This window comes from Podarcis bocagei (assembly GCF_964188305.1).
Source record: "Podarcis bocagei genome assembly, chromosome: 1".
NCBI classification, from domain to species: Eukaryota; Metazoa; Chordata; class Lepidosauria; order Squamata; family Lacertidae; genus Podarcis; species Podarcis bocagei.
In genome coordinates this window covers 128,812,136-128,834,495 of record NC_138125.1, presented here as the reverse complement: position 1 = coordinate 128,834,495, position 22,360 = coordinate 128,812,136, and the positions used below count along the sequence as shown (strand labels likewise).

At 44.0% G+C, this 22,360-nt stretch overlaps 1 protein-coding gene across 1 annotated transcript in view; it reads left to right on the top strand.

Moving 5' to 3' along the window:
- AOX1 (aldehyde oxidase 1) overlaps positions 1-22,360 on the top strand; it is a 58,765-nt gene continuing 36,405 nt past the window's right edge. The window contains exons 1-17 of the mRNA XM_081195568.1: positions 1-179; positions 1,994-2,051; positions 4,690-4,786; positions 6,935-7,043; positions 8,372-8,498; positions 8,768-8,829; positions 9,786-9,872; positions 11,185-11,265; positions 12,279-12,423; positions 13,279-13,371; positions 13,536-13,687; positions 13,847-13,940; positions 15,831-15,940; positions 16,472-16,656; positions 18,091-18,253; positions 19,185-19,277; positions 21,027-21,196. Of these exons, the coding sequence (XP_081051694.1) occupies positions 108-179; positions 1,994-2,051; positions 4,690-4,786; positions 6,935-7,043; positions 8,372-8,498; positions 8,768-8,829; positions 9,786-9,872; positions 11,185-11,265; positions 12,279-12,423; positions 13,279-13,371; positions 13,536-13,687; positions 13,847-13,940; positions 15,831-15,940; positions 16,472-16,656; positions 18,091-18,253; positions 19,185-19,277; positions 21,027-21,196 (1,898 nt within the window). The 5' untranslated portion in view covers positions 1-107. The remainder of the gene's footprint in view (positions 180-1,993; positions 2,052-4,689; positions 4,787-6,934; positions 7,044-8,371; positions 8,499-8,767; positions 8,830-9,785; positions 9,873-11,184; positions 11,266-12,278; positions 12,424-13,278; positions 13,372-13,535; positions 13,688-13,846; positions 13,941-15,830; positions 15,941-16,471; positions 16,657-18,090; positions 18,254-19,184; positions 19,278-21,026; positions 21,197-22,360) is intronic.

Here is a 22,360-nt window from a genome sequence, read left to right as displayed (position 1 = left end):
CGCCTCGCACTCATGTTTCATGTTGTTGAATTCACAATCAGTCCTTACTCTCCTTCACGACCTGCTGCTCCTGTTTCCTCGCTCAGTTGCTATCCCTCTGTGCTGCGATGTCTGTCCCAGCAACAGAACGAGCAGAAAGGGCTTCAGACGATCTGATTTTCTACGTGAACGGCAAAAGGGTAAGTGGGAATCGAGCTCCCCGAGGACGCAGGAACAGCTGCTTGGGGGTATTTCCTGCTCTGACAGTGCAGCTTGAAGTGTAGCAAAAGGAAACTGCCTGTACTGTACTGCCCTCTGCTTCCGATTAGAGGGTCCCAGTATAGTAGATAAACCCCCTTTACCCCTCTTCTAACAAGACGTTTGCATTCTGCGTATTAACCCAAACGGCAGAATTGCTTCCCTGCCTCCGGCCCTAGGGAAAAACACAGCGGCAAATTACGTAAAAACCCTGGAAGGTTTGCATTTCACGTGCTTTGCAGGTTGAAACTATAGACACCTTTGCTCAGAAGTGAATTCCTCTGGCTACGGTAGGAGTTACTGCTAAGCAAGTGCGCAGCTTAAGAGTCTCGTTGATATTAAGAAAAGGGAGTCAAAACTCTCGGCAGTCAATCCTATTTATAAAATGCCAGACTATAATGTGTAGGGTATAGCTATACTGTACAAATATCCTTTCGAGTGTTGGAATATTGCAGGAAATTCACCCCCCATTCTCCAGCGCAATAAACTCACAGTGCCAAGGGTGTGCATATTTACTAACTGGAAACAAGCAAGGGCATTTAGATTTTTTTTAAACATACGGAGACTTTTAACATACTGGCTGATAGGCGTGCAATAAATAAATAAATGTTACACCTCCGCTGCCTCGGAATCCCAGATTTTTGGACTAAATCCCAGCTTTTGGGACTCTTGGGAGGGGAGAGTGCTGTTGTGCTCTTGTTCAGATTGCAGACTTCCCACGGGCAACTGGTCAGCCCCTGTGACCCAGATGGGCCATGGGCGTGATCCAGCAACTCTTAAGTTTCAAGAGCATTCTTGGATAATGCTCGTTGATGTTAGTTTCACCTCTATATCTTCCTTCCATTTTATTAACTTTGTCATTTTAATTTCGTTTTTTAAAAGGCCCTTCTATACACTTCTGCAACATACTACCACAGTGTGGACTAGTTTGCTGGTTTTAATTTTAAAAGCACTGCCTTTCGATCTTGATTTTTAAAAGCATTTCCTCACTGCCAATGCTGTTCTCTCAAGCCATCACTACTCATCTGATTTCCTTTACAAAAATTAAAAAAGCAGTTTAGCTACCCACTATGGAAAAAAAGGGATGTGGGTGGTGCTGTGGGTTAAACCACAGAGCCTAGGACTTGCCGATCAGAAGGTCGGCGGTTTGAATCCCCATGACGGGGTGAGCTCCCGTTGCTCTGTCCCAGCTCCTGCCCACCTAGCAGTTCGAAAGCATGTAAAAGTGCAAGTAGATAAATAGGTACCGCTTCGGTGGGAAGGTAAACGGCATTTCCGTGCGCTGCTCTGGTTCGCCAGAAGCGGTTTAGTCATGCTGGCCACATGACCCGGAAGCTGTACGCCGGCTCCCTCGGCCAATAAAGCGAGATGAGCGCCGCAACCCCAGAGCCGGCCACGACTGAACCTAATGGTCAGGGGTCCCTTTACCTTTTTATGGAAAACAAAACAAAAACAAAAAACCTAGCCCCTGTGTCAGGGAACCTTTGATACTGAACTACGATTCACATAATCCCTGACCCATTGATGGTGCTTCTTGGGACTTATGAAAGTTGTAGTTCAGCAACATCAGGAGCACTATAGGTTCTCCAACCTTGGTCCAGATCTGAGCCTACCTATACCTACATTTCCCAGAAGCCTTAACTAAACTACAGTTCCCAGGATTCTTTTGGAGTAGCCACATCTATTAAATGTGGTACAGGAGTGCTTTAAATGTGTGCTGTGGGTATGACTATCTGGTTTTCACCCCCCTCTGCAGGTAGTGGAGAAGAATGCCGACCCTGAGCAGACATTGCTGCCTTATCTACGGAAGATACGTATCCTTCTTCCGCTTGTGGCAGCCCAGAATCAAGTCAACTGTTTCTACCACGTTTTTCACTCATCTCCTGTTCTTTCTCACTCTCTCGCCAGTGTGGTGTAGTGGTTAAGAGCGGTAGTCTCGTAATCTGGGGAACCGGGTTCGCGTCTCCGCTCCTCCACATGCAGCTGCTGGGTGACCTTGGGCCAGTCACACTTCTCTGAAGTCTCTCAGCCCCACTCACCTCACAGAGTGTTTGTTGTGGGGGAGGAAGGGAAAGAAGATTGTTAGCCGCTTTGAGACTCCTGAAGGGGAGTGAAAGGCGGAATATCAAATCCAAACTTCTCTTCTTCTTCTTCTTCTCCTCACACTTCTTCACACACACCAAACAAATATGTCATTAAGCCTCCCAGTGCTTCCTTTTTTAAAACCAAAATGCAGGCTCAGGGAAAGGAGTCTGCATATTTGCTTTCCAAATATTTGTGTTGTTGAATGTTCACATTTAAAAGACATTCTAGTGGTTAGAGAGTCTAGCCAACACAGGAGTTCTAGTCACATGTTCCAATGCTTGTGAAGGGAACTATACCAAGTAATTTTGCTTCCCCACATCACGTGCCAAGTAACACGCCATCCTCTGTGCCTACAGTCAGAACATAGAGACATGATCTGGAACTCTGAGCACCTTGTGCACACAGCTGTAAACACAAAGGTCATGCGCTGAAGGCATGAGACAAGTGAGCAAAACATATTCACCTAGGACTATTGCATCGGCTGCACAGGGCTACTGGAACCAGCTTCATTTGGACACTGTCAACAACTTCATCTGCCTGTATATTTTGTAGTACCATATTAGAAGGGGAGGGGGAGAAAATGAGGGTTAATTCAGTTTTCCGAGGGTCTAGCATTTGGCAGCTTGAAAGAATAATGGAAGATTACTGTACATGCATTTAGATAATTTTGTATCCCAGTTCTTTGGCTTAATTCAGTTGATGTGGCATTAAATTTATGCGGTTTTGTACTGACTGACTGTAAAGTTTTATAGCTAGTCTGTGACCAGCCTGTGAACCACACGATAAACATAGAAAGGAAATGGAGGGAGGATGCTTTGTGTATTACATGAAATCCTTTCTATATCAAAAGTCAAGAACATGAAGCACTGAGCAATGCGCGTCTTGAAAAGAAGTTGTAATTTATAGTGCCTTCAGAATTTTTGTCAGTTATATAAATGTGAAAATTTCCATGTTATAACATTGCTCAATCACTTCAAATTAATCTAGATGTCTTCAAATTATGCACGGTTTATACTAGGAACCCAGTGTTATTTAACATAAACTTTCCTTTTGTTTTTAGTGCTGGAGAGATTGCACCCATTTTGGACTGCTGGTCATTTTCTTAAGTCTGATGATATGATTGGATTTTATGCTTGGATTAATGATTTCAAACAACATATAAGCCTCTGTTATGAAAATGGAATTGCTTCTTTTTGTTCTGTAGCGCTCATTGGTTTGTAGCCTACCGATAATCTTTCCTGCAACAAATCAACTTTTGCACTTCTATTATTTTAATTGTACCTCATTTAACTCTTTAGCACTGACTTTCCCAGAATAAACTCGAGGGAGGAATCCACTGAATCATCACTTTGGAAACACTTGTTTTCAGAAGTGATGGTCTCCATCTCTAACACAGTTTGAAAACCTTGCAGTCCAATGAAATGCGTGCTTACTCTGCAGTAAGTTTTTCTTAGTTCAGTGACACGTACTTCCAAGTAAGTGCATGATATTACATCCTTAGTTTGGAAAACACAAACTTCTGCTTGTCACAAAAGTAACCCATGAATTTCAGTGGGTTCCTTTGGACTGGTCATCATCTCTCAACCTAGCCTATGTGGCAAGTTTGTAATGAGAATAGCATTAGGACTGGGTCATATGACACCCTGAGCTTCTGGGAGGAATTGTGAAATAAAAGTGCAATCAACCAACCCAAAACAGATACAGTACCCTCTTTAGGCCCAGGAAAGGTCAGTATTGCAATCTGAGAGTGTGCCCCCAGGCTTCTAATCTTGAAATAATCTATGGGTGGGGATGTATGTAATCTGGATTTTAAAAATTCTGCTTCAAGGCAGAATTCCTGCACGAAAGAGAGCTAAATTATGCAGTTGCACAAATGAAATTTATAATTACTTTTATTGTGTTATTTATTCTGCTCTAGTCGTGGGAATATAGAGAACACTAAAGTCCCTCGCTGCTGACTACAATCCTACTGAGTCCCACATCCCAACTTTGGATAGTTAACTGGCTATTGCCCCCATTTTTTAAAGCAACCTCCCTTCATAGCCATAAGGGTTCCCAGATAATATGCTTGTACCTTTTAATGTGTATTGCCATAGGACAAGGATGGGGAAACTGACCCTCAGGATGTTGGTGGACTACAAGTCACATCAGCACCAGCCAGCATGGCCAGTGTTCAGGGCTGATGAGTGTTGTGTAGTCCAGGAACATCTGGAGGACCAATGGGTCCCTGTCCATGTCTTGTTATATGTAGATGGGGTAAGACAAGTTTGTCCCAGGAGCAATGGTGTTCCAGGTTAAAGCAGACAGAAAATTTGTGTAGTTGTGCTCCAGCACGAAACATTTCCTCCTTAACTGCAGCTTTTTCAGTCCGTCTTACAGGTACCAAGTATGGCTGTGGTGGAGGCGGATGTGGTGCATGCACTGTGATGATCTCAAGATATGAGCCTGTCGCTAAGAAGATTGTGTATCCTTTTGAGCCAAGAGACTGGTAAACTGCACATTGCAACCGTCTTCCTCAGATGAGGAATATTGTTGGTTAAGTATGTTTATAGCTGTGCCATGATCGCCATGTCAGGGACTTGAAACCTGTAGCCCTCCAGGTGTCATTGGGCTTCCAACTCCCATCAGCCCAGGCTAGTATTGTCAATGGAAAGTAAATGCTCATGACTCTATATAGGTGATCGTCAATTTCAGCTTCAGTGATCTTTACATACCGTATTTTTTGCCCCATAGGACGCACCGGCCCATAGGACGCATCAAGTTTTTTAGGGGGGAAATAAAGGGGGAAAAAATTATTTCCCCCCCAGGTGCTTGTGGGGCCGGCAGCGGGGAGAAGCTCTCTTCTCCCCGCAGCCCACCTTCAGATCAGGTCCAGGGACAGCGGGGAGACGCGCTGCGCCTCCCAGCTGTCCCTGGAGCTTGTGGGGCAGGCAGCGGGGAGAAGCACTCTTCTCCCCGCCGCCCGCCTTCAGATCAGGTCCGGGGACAGCGGGGAAAAGCGCTGCGCCTCCCAGCTGCCCCGGAGCTTGCGGGGCAGGCAGCGGGGAAAAGCGCTCTTCTCCCCGCCGCCCGCCTTGAGATCAGGTCCGGGGACAGCGGGGAGACGCGCTGCGCCTCCCAGCTGTCCCCAGAGCTTGTGGGGCAGGCAGCGGGGAGAAGCGCTCTTCTCCCCGCCGCCCACCTTCAGATCAGGTCCGGGGACAGCGGGGAGACGCGCTGCGCCTCCCAGCTGTCCCCGGAGCTTGCGGGGCAGGCAGCGGGGAGAAGCACTCTTCTCCCCGCCGCCCGCCTTCAGATCAGGTCCGGGGACAGCGGGGAGACGCTTATTTCCCCCCCAGGAATTATTTCCCCCCCAGGAATTATTCCCCCCCCCAGGTGCTTGTGGGGCCGGCAGCGGGGAGAAGCACTCTTCTCCCCGCCGCCCGCCTTCAGATCAGGTCCGGGGACAGCGGGGAGACGCTTATTTCCCCCCCAGGAATTATTTCCCCCCCAGGAATTATTTCCCCCCCAGGTGCTTGTGGGGCCGGCAGCGGGGAGAAGCTCTCTTCTCCCCGCAGCCCACCTTCAGATCAGGTCCAGGGACAGCGGGGAGACACGCTGCGCCTCCCAGCTGTCCCCGGAGCTTGCGGGGCAGGCAGCGGGGAGAAGCACTCTTCTCCCCGCCGCCCGCCTTCAGATCAGGTCCGGGGACAGCGGGGAGACGCGCTGCGCCTCCCAGCTGTCCCCGGAGCTTGCGGGGCAGGCGGCAGGGTCTCCCCGCCGTCAGCCTCCAAACCACTTCGGGAGACAGCGGGATGGCGGCGTTCCGCCTCCCTCTGTCCCCTGACCTTGTGGGGCTGGCGCTGGGGCTCTCCTGAAACCTGGAGAGCGAGAGGGGTTGGTGCGCACCGACCCCTCTCGCTCTCCAGGCTTTAGCGAAAGCCTGCATTCGCCCCATAGGACGCACACACATTTCCCCTTCACTTTTGGAGGGGGAAAAGTGCGTCCTATAGGGCGAAAAATACGGTACTACTTTTCCGTATTATGCTGGAGGATGTTTATGGGAAAGTGACAGAAGTATAATACAAAACAAACAAACCCAGAAACAATTGAGCTACAGTAGCTCAGTGCATAAATACAGGCGGTGACAATTTTAGGCAGTTCCAACCTAAATGTTTGAGGGACACGGGTGGCTCTGTGGGTTAAACCACAGAGCCTAGGACTTGCCAATCAGAAGGTCGGTGGTTCGAATCCCTGCGACGGGGTGAGCTCCCTGCTCCTACCAACCTAGCAGTTCGAAAGCATGTCAAAGTGCAAGTAGATAAATAGGTACCGCTCCAGCGGGAAAGTAAATGGTGTTTCCGTGCGCTGCTCTGGTTCACCAGAAGCGGCTTAGTCATGCAGGCCACATGACCCGGAAGCTGTCCGCCGGCTCCCTCGGCCAATAAAGCGAGATGAGCGCCGCAACCCCAGAGTCAGTCACGACTGGACCTAATGGTCAGGGTCCCCTTTACCTCTTAACCTAAGTGTTTAATTTTAAATATATTTGTAATTATAATGCACACAAATAATAGAGGCAAATAATATACTTATAATAAATGCTAAACATACCTATTTTCCTTTACAATCCAAGTCATTATTCAGCCAATGCATGCTTGATTCCCATATGTTCATTGCATGGCAGTGCAGTCATCACTGTAGAAGGAATTGGAAATACAGAAACCAGGATTCATCCAGTTCAGGTAAATGCATGCTGTAACTTGTGGGAGATTTTTTATTTACTCCTTGTACATTTCAGCAACCAGCAGTGCTGTGAATATTTATTGGGAACTGTCCAATTCATGAACACGGTTGCAGAGGGCCGAGTATGGTGCAGTTAAGCCTGCACCCAGACTATTAGAGCACATGCACATGTGAAAATGGCTACAGCCATTCCAGTTGTATCATAGCTAAGTACATTTTAATACATCAGTCCATGGCACCAATCCAGAAAAACATCCAGCTTTGCAGGTTACTCTTGTCCAGAATATACAGAAGCTCCAGCCATTCATTCACGAAGGAAAAGAAAACATTGTGTTTTATTACAATGTTGCAGTGAAGGCAAACATACCAATGAGAGATCCTCACAATATACAAGTCTCCCCTGAGAGTGCATGCCTGTGTACACGCATGTGCACACACATACATACATCATGGTCATTTTGCTAATTTAAAATAACTTGTGGCTGAACTTTTTGTCCTTCGAGAGATGGGTAAAAATGTTTTTGTTTTATTTTACTTTAATTTTGTTGAATCAGTCTCACGTTTTTTCCAACATGAAGCTCAAGGCAGCGTACATAAAGTTTCTCCAGGCAGCCTTCTCTACAGGCTCTGACCTGACCTACTTAAACTCAGTAAGGTGGCTGCAATCTTCCCCCTCAAACCATGCCCAGGGGCTTTCCTAAGACCAATGGTGGACGACTACGATCTTTGTATTTTAGCTCTTGCTTTGTGATTTTATTATGGGGTTGTTATTTTTTAATGTGGGATTTAAACTCTTGTTGCCTGTTTCAAATTGCTTTTCTGATGTTGTAGGCTGCCTTGAGGGGATTCTTGGGTCTGATGTTGCAAACTATAAGTCAAGTCCTAAGTATCAGACAGGACTACTCTCATGTGCAATACATATGCAGCACTCCTGAGCTTTCTGCTTTTTTCCACTTCATCTGCCACTTGAGGCCACTTGTTGGCTCCCTGTTTTAGAATAAACAAAGCTAATATGGTGCCTTCCAGATATCACTGGAACTACCAACTCGCATTAGCCCAGGCCAGCTTGGCCAGTAGTCAGGAATGATGGGAGCTGTAGTCCAACAAGGTCTGGAAGGTACCACATTGCCTACTCGTGTTTTACAACAGCAATCGACTCATGTGCTGTCGCAGCAACACATGCAGGTTCCATAAGCAATAAGCCAAGCTATGGTGACCTTTATAACATTTCAGGTTCAACTCCTGCATGAATCATGAGCAGGCATTCATTTAAAATATCTGAATAAGAGAATGTGGTAATCCTGCAGCAGGTTTTCCATTGTCCCAGGAACGGATTGCTAAAAGTCATGGCTCTCAGTGTGGCTTCTGCACCCCTGGAATGGTGATGTCGATCTACTCTTTGCTGCGCAACCAGATGGAACCCACGTCGGATGAAATGATGGAAGCTCTCGCTGGTAAATAGTTTGAAGATAATTTTAAACTCTGAATTGTTTTATGCTGCTTTTATCCTCTGCTTCTTAATTTGTATTTATATTAGATTTAAAAAAAATAATCTCAACATTTCATTGCTGCTGTTTCATGTGTAAGTTGCCCTGCAGATTTTTTTTTTTAAGGGTAGCATTAAAATTTGTTATGTGAGTTTTATTTTTTAAAAAAACTACAGTTGTGGTTTGGGTCTTCTTATCTTGAAGAAATAACCTTATCTGTTTTATTGTTTAATTAGGTAATTTATGTCGCTGCACAGGTTACAGACCTATTATTGACTGTTGTAAAACCTTCTGTAAGGTAAGTGTGTGTGTGTGTGTGTGAGAGAGAGAGAGAGAGAGAGAGAGAGAGAGAGAGAGGGAGAGGTGGTCTGTTCATCTGGTTCTCTTATTTCCATTTGGTATTGCTCTCTGTGACGTAATTCTGCATTCACAGATTTTGGGATAAAGGGCATAGCTTAGTGGTGAAGCATTTGCATTTTATGCAGAAGGTATCGGGTTTAATCCTCGGCATTGCTAGGTTGTGCTAGGAAGGACTCTTGTTCAAAATCCTGGAGAGATGCTGCCAGTTAGTGTAGAGTAGTGTTCTAAGATGGAACGATGATCTGACACAGCTTCCTATGATCTACAGAAAAAAGGCCATGCACGACTATGAGATGGATTGCTGATTATAAAACGAATGTATTGTTACATGCCTCCCCAATTTCCTAGTGGTGCAAGATTCCATGGGTTCCAGGCACTTACCCTGGATCCATGTTTCCTTTTGGAAATTAGGCACAGTGTAGACTGTGGGGTCTTTATGACATATGACATAAGGCATATTTACACATATATGCAACCTTGAGGCTACAGTGGAGGGGCTCCCAGCATTACACTTCAAGAAAGTCTTGCTTTTGAATTCAACCTGGGATTCGCACATGGTTCTGACCCTCTCTTTCAGTGGTTTCATTGTACATGCTTAAATTGCTCCCATTGACTGTTTAACTGAAAATGTATTGTGCCTTTTCTTTTTTCTTTATAAAAAGAAAAGAGAATTGAGGTGGTTGTGGGGCTGAATTCCATGCCCAATACCAAAATTGTTTCTGGCAATTCAGTTGCAGAACTATTAATATATACATAGATACATGAATACAATTTGGAGGGGCAGTTCCATTATTAGCTAAAATAAAAGTTCAGTCTAAGGCCTTTTTGGATTAATGGAAGCCATTCCACTTTTTGCTAATATCCATATTTCTCTTTACTGAATTTCGTATTTAGGAATCCTCTTGTTGCCAAAATAAAGTTTCTGGGGATTGTTGCTTGAATCAAAAAGATTATTTACCTTCACCAACTAATGAAAAAAAGGTAAGTTATTTGATTAACACACTCCCCCTTTCCTATTTTTGTTTGTTTGATTGTAACAATTGTTGGTGGCAAGAACAAAATCAGTATAAAAAGAGAATTCCTGTATGCCAAGATTCACGTTTGGGGCAGGTAGTATTTGGAGACAGAACCCCAGCAGAGACTGAAAATCACAAAATATGCAGCAAAGCGGGGAAATACATGGTGTTAGACCTTTAAAATATGCCCTTGTGAGTCCCTTCCATAGTTGCTCTCTTCCCCATCATAGAAAAAGACTACAAATTTGGTAAGTTAAATGGTTTACTTACAAACTCTCCAAAGATCAGGTTCATGTGCTTTTTCGTACATCTGTCAGAAAACACAGGAAGTGAAACTAGGCCTAGTTACAGTGGTGAAAGTTCCTTAATTATTGGTATAAGAACACAAAAAAGGCTTGTTAGAGCAGTGTTTCCCAACCTTTTTTGGGCAAAGGCACACTTGTTTGATGAAAAAAATCTCGAGGCACACCACCATTACAGCCCCGTGATGTCAGCGCGCAGCGTCACGCCGGGAGGGACGCACGAAAGTGTAAGTTTCAATTTTTTTTCCTCCCCCTTGCCGGGGAACCTCCAAGCTTTGGGGGTGGGGAGGAGGCAGCAAAGTGAGGCAGGAAGGAGAGCGCGGCTTGGCTGGGTGAGCTTTGGCAGGGAATGAGAGCCGCGAGGCGGGCGCTGCGGACGGAGGCGCTGCCCGCCGAGCTCGCAGGCAGCCAGGCAGGCAGACGGCGAGAGCCCCACGCTGGGCGGCCTCTCCTCGCCGCCCCGCCTCTCGCCGCCCGACTCGCCCGCCTCCCTCCAGGCAACATCTCGCGGCACACCAGGCAACATCTCGCGGCACACTAGTGTGCCGCGGAACAGTGGTTGGGAAACACTGTAGAGCCATGTAGCTAAGCTTCAGCAATTGTTAGCCTCTTCACGAGCTTCTCAGGTGGACTGGGCTAAACAAAGGCCACTGTTCACGTAGAAGAGAATGATTCAGGTTAAACCCAAGAGCCAGAGAAAGTAAGTAGATGGAATAGGCAAAGACCCATAGCACTTTTTCCTGCCACTGTATAATTGAATGAACCATAGCCACCCTAATATGAGATGATAGCCTTATGGTAATAAAGGCCAATAACAATATGAGATGATAGCATAACACAGTCACAGTGATAAATGCCAGTTCTTCGGGGCAAAGTCTGAAATCTACCCAACTTAATATTCAGTTTTGAAAATACACACTCTTGTTGATTTCAATGGAAATCCACACATTTGTGTACTGTCTTTCTCTTTTTAAGATTTGCACAGCACTATTTTCTGCAGAAGAATTCCAGCCATTGGATCCCACTCAAGAACTAATATTTCCACCAGAACTCATAGTAAGAAAAATTAGCATACATACAGCATGTTGTCTTGCAGCTTAGAGCCAATTTCCACTATCATTTTAATGTGGTGATATTTGGGCTACTGGGTGAGTCGTGAACACTGAATTTGTGAAGAAGCAACCTTGTTCTGTCCCACGGGTCCAAATACAGACTAGGGCGAAAGTTTGCCTGATGCCCCACAGCACCCTGTTGCAGGGATTCCAAAGAAAGATGCACAGAAGGCCAGAGCGATCGGCTCTAGTGCTTTAAATAAATCAAGAGACTTGCAGCAGTGCAATGCAAGGTTCCTTGCCACCGCACCTCAGGGCAGATGTTGTAGGGGCAAACACCATGGCATTGTCCATGACGGGCCATTTGTATATGAGTTACTTATACAAAAAGCAAGCTATGTAAGCTGGCAGCAATAGCCCAATTAACCATCCCTGGCTTAGAGACCTGTTCCCCACTTCCATCCATCTCTCAGATATGGGGGTGGCTGACAGGCAGGCAGAGTGAGGAGTCTCCCCTCTCCCAACTAACTGAACCAAAACTAAGGTTTCAGAGCTTCAAAACAAACAGAAAATCATGTGTGATTTCATTTTACAGCTCCCATCAATTAGTTATATTGACTACCAAGATCGTGTTTACAGGCCTTTGGGGACATTTGGTTCTATACACAACCAGCTCTGATAGCTTTACTGTGTGCCCTGATTGTAGAATGCCTTACTAATATAAAGCTGAAGTTAGGCTGAACTTAGCAACTGGTGAACCATCCTTTTGACCTGAGTTGGAGCAGCTGGCCAAACGCTTTGCCAACATTGGGGTTTCCCATCCAATAGCTTATCTACAACTCCCCATACCTAAAATTTGTCCTAAGGCTACCAGTGTGGTAGGGCAGCAGCGCTTAACTGACCTCCCACCATCCATGTTGCTGTAGTGTCCTGGGAAGGAGAGGGGCAAGGTCAGTGCAGTTCAAACGCACTCCAAAGCATATCAAACCTCTGAATCTGATACTGTTTTCCCTACAGAAAATGGCTGAAGATCAGACACCACAAACTCTTGTTTACCATGGAGAAAGGACTGCGTGGATTTCTCCTGTAAATCTAAATGAACTTCTGGAACTGAAAGCCGAGCACCCCCAGGCACCTCTTGTAGTAGGCAATACTGCTGTGGGTATGTAGATTCCATACATAAAGGAGCAGCTCCCCCACTATGAGCTATTGAAAGTCAGCTCCTGGTTAAAGTGAGATGATTTGTAGGTGATCTGTCTGTAGGCCATGGTTTCATGGAGCTGCTGTGATATATTCTTTCTGTAGAATTTCGGTATATCCTGTTACTGTAATACCAGTATATGTATCACTGCGCGCCTTGTTTTGTGGCCCTTCGTTTGCAGTGATCAAATCTGCGAACTCACATGGTGGGATTTTTTTCTGTGGGAACAGCTTTTCATTTAAAATAGTCTGCCAAGGAAATTCTGTTTGGCCCAGAATACACCCACACCTATACATACGCAACACCTTTTACCAGCAGTAAGTTTAGTCTCTGGTTACTGTGGTACATTTAATCTTATGGTGCATTAAAGTGCAGCATTTTTATGTTATTGGATTTTCTCTACAGTGGTACCTCGGGTTACATACGCTTTAGGTTACATATGCTTCAGGTTACAGCATCTGCTAACCCAGAAATATTACCTCGGGTTAAGAACTTTGCTTCAGGATGAGAATAGAAATCGTGCTTCAGCAGCGCAGCGGCAGCAGGAGGCCCCATTAGCTAAAGTGGTGCTTCAGGTTAAGAACAGTTTCAGGTTAAGAACAGACCTCCAGAACGAATTAAGTTCTTAACCCGAGGTACCACTGGACTTTTAAAACATTCTCTAGATTGTTACTAGCTTTAGAGTACTTCACATCCCATCTGTGAGTAGGAGAAGTGGCTCACAATTTTTATAAACAAATATTTTCAAAGGTTTAAATTGCAATCAAACAACATTCCCCTTCCTCCTCATTTTCACTGTTATCTTCTGCCCTTTAGGACCTGATATGAAATTTAAAGGTGTATTTCATCCGCTTATCATCTCGCCCACTAGAATATTGGATCTGTATGTTGTGGAACACACAGAAGATGGTCAGTAAACTTTGTTTTCTATCTTTGCGCCCTGCTATCAGTATTAAGAGCAGTGGGATCAGTTTGAAAGTGCACACTGCATTAAATGATTATTTTTCCCCCTTGATGAGCTCTGAAAAAGCAGTTCCAGCATGTGTTTTACTCCTGTGTTTTACTCTTTTCAGGACTAATTCTGGGAGCTGCGTGTAGCCTGACTGCAGTGAAAAACATCCTGACAGATGCAGTCTCAAAACTTTCAGCAGAGAAAACCAAGATATTCTCTGCTCTTTTGCAACAATTAAAAACTCTGGGTGGACAGCAGATCCGAAACGTGGCTGTATGTTTCCTTAATTGAAACATTTTTACAAATTTTATCTTGGATTACTGTTAACTGAGAAACAAATATTTTCCAGTTTAATTTGTTAACGTTGATATTTCAAGTGTTTCGTTTTTGTGTGTCGAAACTGCATTTTTCCTCCCCTTTTTTTGTTTTTAGTCCTTTGGAGGAAATATCATAAGCAGAAGTTCAACATCTGACATCAATCCCATTCTAGCAGTGAGCAACTGTATCCTCAATGTGGCATCGCAAGGTAGGACCAAATGCATTCTCAGTTTTCCATCACACTTGGTATTATCCAAACCTTCCAAATCTCTTTTATGTATTTGGAACACATTGTAGGTCCCTGGGAAGCCAGCTGCAGGCCTGTGCCCTTGAGGGAGCTAGGGTTAAGGCTGTGGCTATGATAGTTGCTTGTGAGGATATTTCTTTCTTTCTTTCATTGGCACAGGGAGTGTAAGCTGTGTAGCGCAATCCTATACATGTCTACTCAGAAGTAAGGCCCATTGAATTCAATGGGACTTTCCCCAGGTGAATTTGTATGGAGTTGCAGCCTTCATCATATTTTTGTTCTTTTCACTCTAAACCCTTTCTCAATAAGGAACTCTAAGGTGCCAGTGTATTCTTTTTACAAATAAGCAAATATCACAGTAAGGATTGGAATGAAGATCCTATTACAGTGGTACCTTTGGTTACGAACTTAATTCATTCCAGAGGTCCGTTGTTGTTTTTTTATAAAATATTTATTAAAGTTTCAGAAAAAGTCAGAGGTCCGTTCTTAACCCGAGGCACGCTTTCACTAATGGGGCCTCCTGCTGCCGCCGCGCCGCTGGCACATGACTTCCGCTCACATCCCGGGGCAAAGTTTGCTACTAGGAGCATCTACTTCCGGGTTAGCGGAGCTCGTTACCCAAAGCATTTGTAAGGAGGACAGTACGTAACCCAAGGTTCCACTGTATTTCACTCTAAGGCCTTTGATAAATTCATTCATTAACTAGCTGAGTTTCTTGCTGCCTGCTTATCCTACTAAGGGCATGTTTTTGATGCCCACATCAGCTTTCTTTTTAGGGTAAATAGCAGCATTTGTGGACAAGAGAGGTGATTTTCATCAGAACCATATCATGGCAGGGGATGGGGGTGGGACCCCTCCACCTGTAGTCCTAACCTGAATCAGGGTCTCCTGCGGTTGTGGTGCACACAACTGTGAAGGCCCATTTAATGCAATGTGTAGTTTGGCACAGCAATGCTTTGTATGTTACATTAAGAAAGGCGCAGTATGCTATCTTACAAACCAGGCTTAGTTGGAGAGCCAGTGTGGTGTAGTGGTTAAGAGCGGTAGACTCGTAATCTGGTGAACCGGATTCGCTTCCCCGCTCCCCCACATGCAGCTGCTGGGTGACCTTGGGCTAGTCACACGTCTCTGAAGTCTCTCAGCCTCACTCACCTCACAGAGTGCTTGTTGTGGGGGAGGAAGGGAAAGGAGATTGTGAGCCGCTTTGAGACTCCTTCGGGTAGTGGTAAAGTGCGATATCAAATCCAAGCTCCACTGTGCAAAATCTCATGGGCAAGGCACACTTCTGTTATGATGAGAAGACTTGTGTGGCAAGTATGCACACATGTTTCTGGTTGTTTGCATATGTTCTTTGCAAAGCAGTTTGTGGAACGTTGGAAGTTGCTGGACATTGGTCCAGCTAGCTCAGTGTTGCTAATACTGACAGGCAGTGACTCTTCAGGGTTTGGACAGGGGTCATTTGCAGCTCTACCAGGAGATGCCAGAGACAGAATCTGGGGCCTTCTGCAAGCAAAGCAGATGCTCTACTACTGAGCTATGGCCCTTACTGTGTAACATCCTTGCACCCTTACAAGTTTAGGTAGATATATTAAAATGCAAAGGTGTGAGACTCCCAAAAGCATTCCGACTTTGCTCTGGCACACTTCTTTAATAATTATAGGGGGGTGAAGAGAAAGTGATCGCTCCTGCCACCTAAGCAAGAAAGCCAACAGAATTGCTTTGAGTTTCTGCAACCTACATGCATAGCTAGTCCAGAATTTTCCATGTCAGCCAAGCCAAAATGATCACTCTGTGATCTCTTTACAGTGCTTAGTATTTATTTTCAATTTGTATGTTAATGTTCTCTGTTAGGGAGGCTGCGACAGATTCCTTTCAGTGACCTTTTTGCTGATGGACTTGGAAACAATACCCTGGAACCAGAGGAGATCCTAGTGTCTGTTAAAATCCCACATTCCAGGAAGGTCAGTGGTCTTTCCTTTTCCTTTAAGATTGGTAATTATTAAAAAAAGTTAGATGACAATCCACAACGTGCATACTTTGGCAAATGTCAGTGTTTTTGCCACATTCAGATTGGTTTGGGACTGGAACATGATACATTCATAAATACGTGAACAGTCGTAAATGGGGACCGCAAGGGCAAAGTTCTTTCTTAATGGGACTGCCAATCCTTGCCCAGAGGCTATGCCTCTTGCTTCAGGAGCTCCAGGGCTTTGAACCATCTGTAGTGCGGACCCTGCTCTCCCCATACTCTATTCAGCTTGCTGTGAAAAATAGGAATCAAACTGTATGTAGGGGAGAATATATAGCAGTAGCCTCCAAATTTAATCTAAGGCACAAAGGCGGTCTGCAACTGCTATAAGAGGAATACAGCCTTTTAAACTTAGATTTGAATACGATCCAGGGGAGAAATTAGGAAAAACAAAGGTGGCATTTCAAAAGGTTGTAGCCCAACTAATCTCTCTTTTTTTATTCTGATTCCTGTCCCTTTCCAGGGTGAGTTTGTCGCAGCGTTTCGACAAGCTCCGAGGCGGGAAAATGCTTTACCTATTGTTACAGCAGGGATGAGGGTTGCCTTTGAAGAAGACTGCAACATCATTAGGGACTTGCGCATCTGTTACGGAGGTGTTGGCTTCACTACAGTTGCCGCCAAGCAAACATGCCAGGCGCTCATTGGAAGGTACTATATGATTTCCTGTAACATTGACACCTTTTAGACTGAAAGTTCACCCCAATGGTAGCAATTTCCAAAGGAAGAGGAAATAGATAAACTGTGAGTTCTCAAATCCTAAAATCATATTGTTGCCGGATAAATGTTCGACATGCAGCAATTAAATGGCCAAATTACTGTTTATATAAAATAGGTTGTAAGAATATTTCAGACCTTATTGTTCTTCAGAATTCCTTTTGGATTAAGCAACACAATGGAACTATCTTTACTTTTCCATTCTGTTCGTCTTTGATCACACAAACTCACAAGTGGGCAAGCAGTTCAGTACCAAGAGTTAAACAAGTTCTGCCCTCTTGTGAAATCATTTTGTATTTTCTACACATTTTAAGCATTTTAAATTTATGATGTATTTTTTTAAAAATACATCATGCATGATGCATGCATGCAATGTTTAATGATTGTCAGTTGCCTTGAGTATGTTAGCAGCTATTTCTAAATTTACATCTGTGCATATAAGTTAGCATATGCCATTACTTCCTGTGCTCTTAGGGTAGATTCACAGAAATTAATGGACCTAACTTAGTCAAGTTCATTAATTTCAGTGGGTCTGCACTGAATAAAACAGTTGAATACCATACTTAGTTAATGAAGTTGTCACTGTTTGCATTAACTAGATTTGGTGGACAGGCTATACTTATTCTAGTCTAGTCTTATTTTGAAATGGAACCGAAGAAACAGTCATTAAAAGAGTTGAAAAACATATGCAGCCTGACTCCTTGGTTCTAGCCCTCTACGATTGTTCTGACCTCCAAATTTACCACAGTAGTCAGGAGGGCTAGCTACATAGGTCTTTAAAAAGTTAAACTGGAGTTCGTACAGTTTTAAACAGGAACACCTTGGGATGGGGGTCCTTTTTGTAAGCTGTATATTGTGCACATCTTCTTTAACCAAAATACAGAAATCAGATCCACTTACTTCCTAGCAAAGGAAGATACTCATAACTAAGGCACCCCAAAATATCAATCCACACTGGAATAGTGAATCTGTTTCCTTGATGTACAATAACAGTGTGCTGCAGAATGCATGTTTTAAGTCTTTCCCCCACTAAGAATCTAATTTTACTGAGATAGCCCGTTGGAATAAAAACTTCATGATCAAAACTCTGGGCACTATTTTTGTGCTAGTGTAAGGCGATTTTTCCTCCCATGTATGCTTTGCTCTGTCTCCAAATCTGTTCTGTGGGGTTGAGTGAAACCCTTCCCCCAGACAGATTTAGGGAAAGGGGAGAGATGTGCTATGCTGAATACAGTCCTGTGCATTTAGAGCTGTGTTCCTATAGGAAATGAATAGTAAGGATACAACTACTGTTGTTCTAATAGTAGATATGCAACTACTGTTTAGTTTGCCTGCTTACTGAGTATATATAATTATTTATTTTTCCAGACCTTGGGATGGGCAGATGCTGGATGAAGCTTGCAGAGCGGTCCTCAAAGAAATTATTCTCCCAAGTTCAGCTCCAGGTGGTAAAGTGGAGTACAGAAGAACTCTCATTGTTAGTTTCATCTTCAAATTCTACTTGGAGGTGTTGCAGTCACTGAAGATAATGGTAATTTTGATTTGCATTGATCCCTGTGACCAGCCTGATTCATAAACCGTTTAAAGCCAAAGTGTTGGGTAAATGACATTAGCATGCCTGGATGCCTACATAATTCAGTTCCATTTCTGGGTGGAATTGAAGGGAGCAGTCTCAGGGTGAGCAGCCTACCAAGTGATTTTAGAAGCTGCGTCTCAATCTGCCTAGTTCTTGTCTTGGGAGTATTTTTATTTATAATTTCTAGATGTTGGAAGGTGAATGTAATAGATGTTGAGCCTGGAATTCACTAAACTATATAATGCATTTGGTTTGTTTATATTCCATGCTGCATTTGCTTCTGATAGCATCTGGAGGAAGGGGAAGTCTTGAGACTATGTTTTGCCCCAGGTTACGTCTCTATGGCTCTGCTACTAGATCAGACCAAAGGTCCCTCTAAGTCTGACATCCTCTTCTCACAGTGAACCATGAGGTGCCTATAAAAAGAGGAGACCCACTATTCTTCCACACATGCTTGCACATATCCTTATTTTTGGATTCTGTCCCTTTTCGCAAGGAGCATGGTATAGTTTATTTTTAAACATTCAAAAACTTATTTAACTGAATTACATTTACAGTGGTATCTCGGGTTAAGTACTTAATTCATTCCGGAGATCCGTTCTTAACCTGAAACTGTTCTTAACCTGAAGCACCACTTTAGCTAATGGGGCCTCCTGCTGCTGCTGCGCCGCCGGAGCACAATTTCTGTTCTCATCCTGAAGCAAAGTTCTTAACCCGAGGTACTATTTCTGGGTTAGCAGAGTCTGTAACCTGAAGCGTATGTAACCCGAGGTACCACTGTTATTGTGTATGGGGAGGTGTGTGCCTGTGTGCATGTTAACTTTAGAATTGAGTTTTAATTAAATGTTTCCTTTTTTATAAAATGTGACAAATCATCTTCTTACAGTATCCTACTCAGTATCCTGATATCCCAGATAATTATGCAAGTGCCCTTGAAGGTTTCCATACAAAAATGCCGCAGAGCATGCAAAAGTATCAGGTGAGCAGAATTACTTTAGTACTACCTTATTACACAAAACACATTATTTAAAAACTGTGATTTTGAGGGGTTTTGTAATATCAGGCTTTGACTTCTCTAAGTGTTAAGCTATTGCTGCCTGCTTAGAATTCAATCATTATCTTAGCTTTCTTTGTCAGATCAGTGAGCTTTGTTAGATTACAGATAGGTAGCCGTGTTGGTCTGCCATAGTCAAAATAAAAAAATTCCTTCCAGTAGCACCTTAAAGACCAACTAAGTTAGTTCTTGGTATGAGCTTTCGTGTGCATGCACACTTCTTCAGATACACTGAAACAGAAGTTGCCAGATCCTTCTATATAGTGAGAAGGTGGGGAGGGGTATTACTCAGAAGGGTGGTGGGAATGGGAGATTGGCAGATAGTTGAGATGAGCCTGTTGACGACTCTTAACGACTGTAATAGGTCTTACAGGAAAAGGCAAGGGGTGAGAAGGTGAGAAATGGCTTAGTCATGTATAGTGAGATAAGAATCCAATGTCTTTGTTCAGACCAGGTCTCTCCATGGTTTTAAGTTTGGTAATGAGTTGCAATTCAGCAGCTTCTCTTTCCAGTCTATTTCTGAAATTCCTTTGTAGTAAAACAGCTACTTTGAGATCTTGTATAGAATGTCCTGGGAGATTGAAGTGTTCTCCTACTGGTTTCTCTGTTTTGTGATTCTTGATGTCAGATTTATGTCCGTTTATTCTTTGGCGTAAGGTTTGGCCTGTTTATCCAATATAGAGAGCTGAAGGACACTGTTGGCATTTGATGGCATACACAATGTTAGACGATGAGCAATTAAATAGTCCCGAGATGGTATGTGTGATGTTGTTGGGGCCAGTAATGGTGTTGTCCGGGTGTATGTGGCAGCAAAGTTGGCATCTGGGTTTGTTGCAGGCTCTGGTGCCAGTGTCCGTGTTAAGTCTGGTTGTAGTATTATTGTGGGTTAGGAGTTGTTTAAGATTGGGTGGCTGTCTGTAGGCAATGAAAGGTCTTCCTCCCAGAGCTTGAGAAAGAGAACTGTCATTGTCCAGGAGAGGTTGTAGATCTCTGATGATGCGTTGTACTGTTTTAACTTGGGAGCTGTATGTGATGACTAGAGGTGTTCTGTTATTTTCTTTTTTGGGTCTGTCTTGCAGCAGGTTCTCTCTGGGTATCAGTCTGGCTCTGTTGATCTGTTGTCTAACGACATCTGCTCGGTATTTTAGTTCTGAAAAGGTTTGCTGTAGATCTCTTAGGTGAGAGTCTCTGTCTGTAGAGTTGGAACAGATGCGGCTGTAACGTAGTGCCTGGCTATATACAATGGACTGTTTGGTATGTTAGATTAGTGAGCTATTTCCAAGGTGGAATGAGAGGTGTTCCAGAGAGTCATTGATTTCAGCTTTTTTAGTCTATACATTGAAGGACTATGGAAGCTAAGGGAAACACAGTCTGCTTTCATGCTAGGTAGAAGTCTTGTTCACATGAATGTTATGGTAAAAGTATTAGGTAAAAGTTTGGCACTAGCTTGACTGAAAGAGTTGAACTAAAACATAATGTGGATAAGCCCTGATTTCTCTTCCTTGCAGTTTAGGATGCAGTTTATCTCATTGTGATTGCAATTGGGGGTGGGATGGATTGTTGAAAGGAGAAATAGTTTGCATTAAAAAGGAAAGAAGTTAAAGCAAAGGGTCATCTTGACTTTTTTGTAGTTGATTTGTGGTTTCCTTTTCTTTCTTTCTTTTAATTAAAAAGGATGTGGAGCCAGGACAGCTTCCTCAAGATCCCGTAGGACGTCCAGTCATGCACCAGGCCGGTACTAAACATGCCACAGGGGAAGCTATTTATTGTGATGACATTCGCACCGTTGATGAAGAACTCTTCTTGGCTTTAGTAACCAGTTCTAAACCCCATGCAAAGATTGTGTATGTGCCGCAATATAGAAAATTATATATATATTGTGTGTGTGTGTGTGTGTGTGTGTGTGTGTGTGTGTCATCTGCCCCTTCATGGATCACTGCCTTGTCGTGGCGAAGGGGCTTTAATAACCCCAAGAAGCTAAGAGCTATGCCGTGCAGGGCCACCCAAGACGGACAGGTCATAGCCCAGAGTTTAGCCTAAATGTGATCCACCTGGAGAAGGAACTGGCAAACCACTCCAGTATTTTGCCAAGAAAACTCCACAGACATAAAAAATGGGAAGCTTTGAGAAGAAAGTGAGAGTTTCCAAGGCATGCTCTGGTTCATGGGGTCACGGAGAGCCGAACACAACTAAGACGGCTAAACAACAATATGCCACCTGATCTTATAAGATAAGAAGTTGTGGTGTATAACAATAAATTCAAGTACAATATAACAGAAAACACTGTAAAAACAATACAAAATAAGCATGATGTGGCATGTAATAGCTGCATGTAACCCAAATATAAGGGAGGTACATACTACTACTACTACTACTACTAGCAATAATAATAATAATAATAATAATAATAATAATAATAATAATAATAATAATAATAAATTATTTATTCCCCAGCCACTCTGGGCGGCTTCCAACAAAACACTAAAATACAATAACCTATTAAGCATTAAAAGCTTCCCTAAACAGGGCTGCCTTTAGATGTCTTCTAAAAGTTTGGTAGTTATTTTTCTCTTTGACATCTGGTGGGAGGGCGTTCCACAGGGCAGGTGCCACTACCGAGAAGGCCCTCTGCCTGGTTCCCTGTAACTTGGCTTCTCGCAGCGAGGGAACCGCCAGAAGGCCCTCGCCGCTGGACCTCAGTGTCCAGGCAGAACAATGGAGGTGGAGACGCTCCTTCAGGTATACTGGACCGAGGCCATTTCGGGCTTTAAAGGTCAGCACCAACACTTTGAATTGTGCTCAGAAACGTACTGGGAGCCAGTGTAGGTCTTCACCCCCTTCCCTTCCCTGCCCCCCCCCCCAGTTTCCTTACCAGCCCTGTCTCCATTTCAGTGTCGAAGCGACACATCCCACTGCTTCCCCACCCCAGTCCCATAGCCCCTTTAGTCTTTGCCAGCCCAATGTCTCCTTGGCACATCTCATCCTCATTCTGCCACGTACCTCCTTTT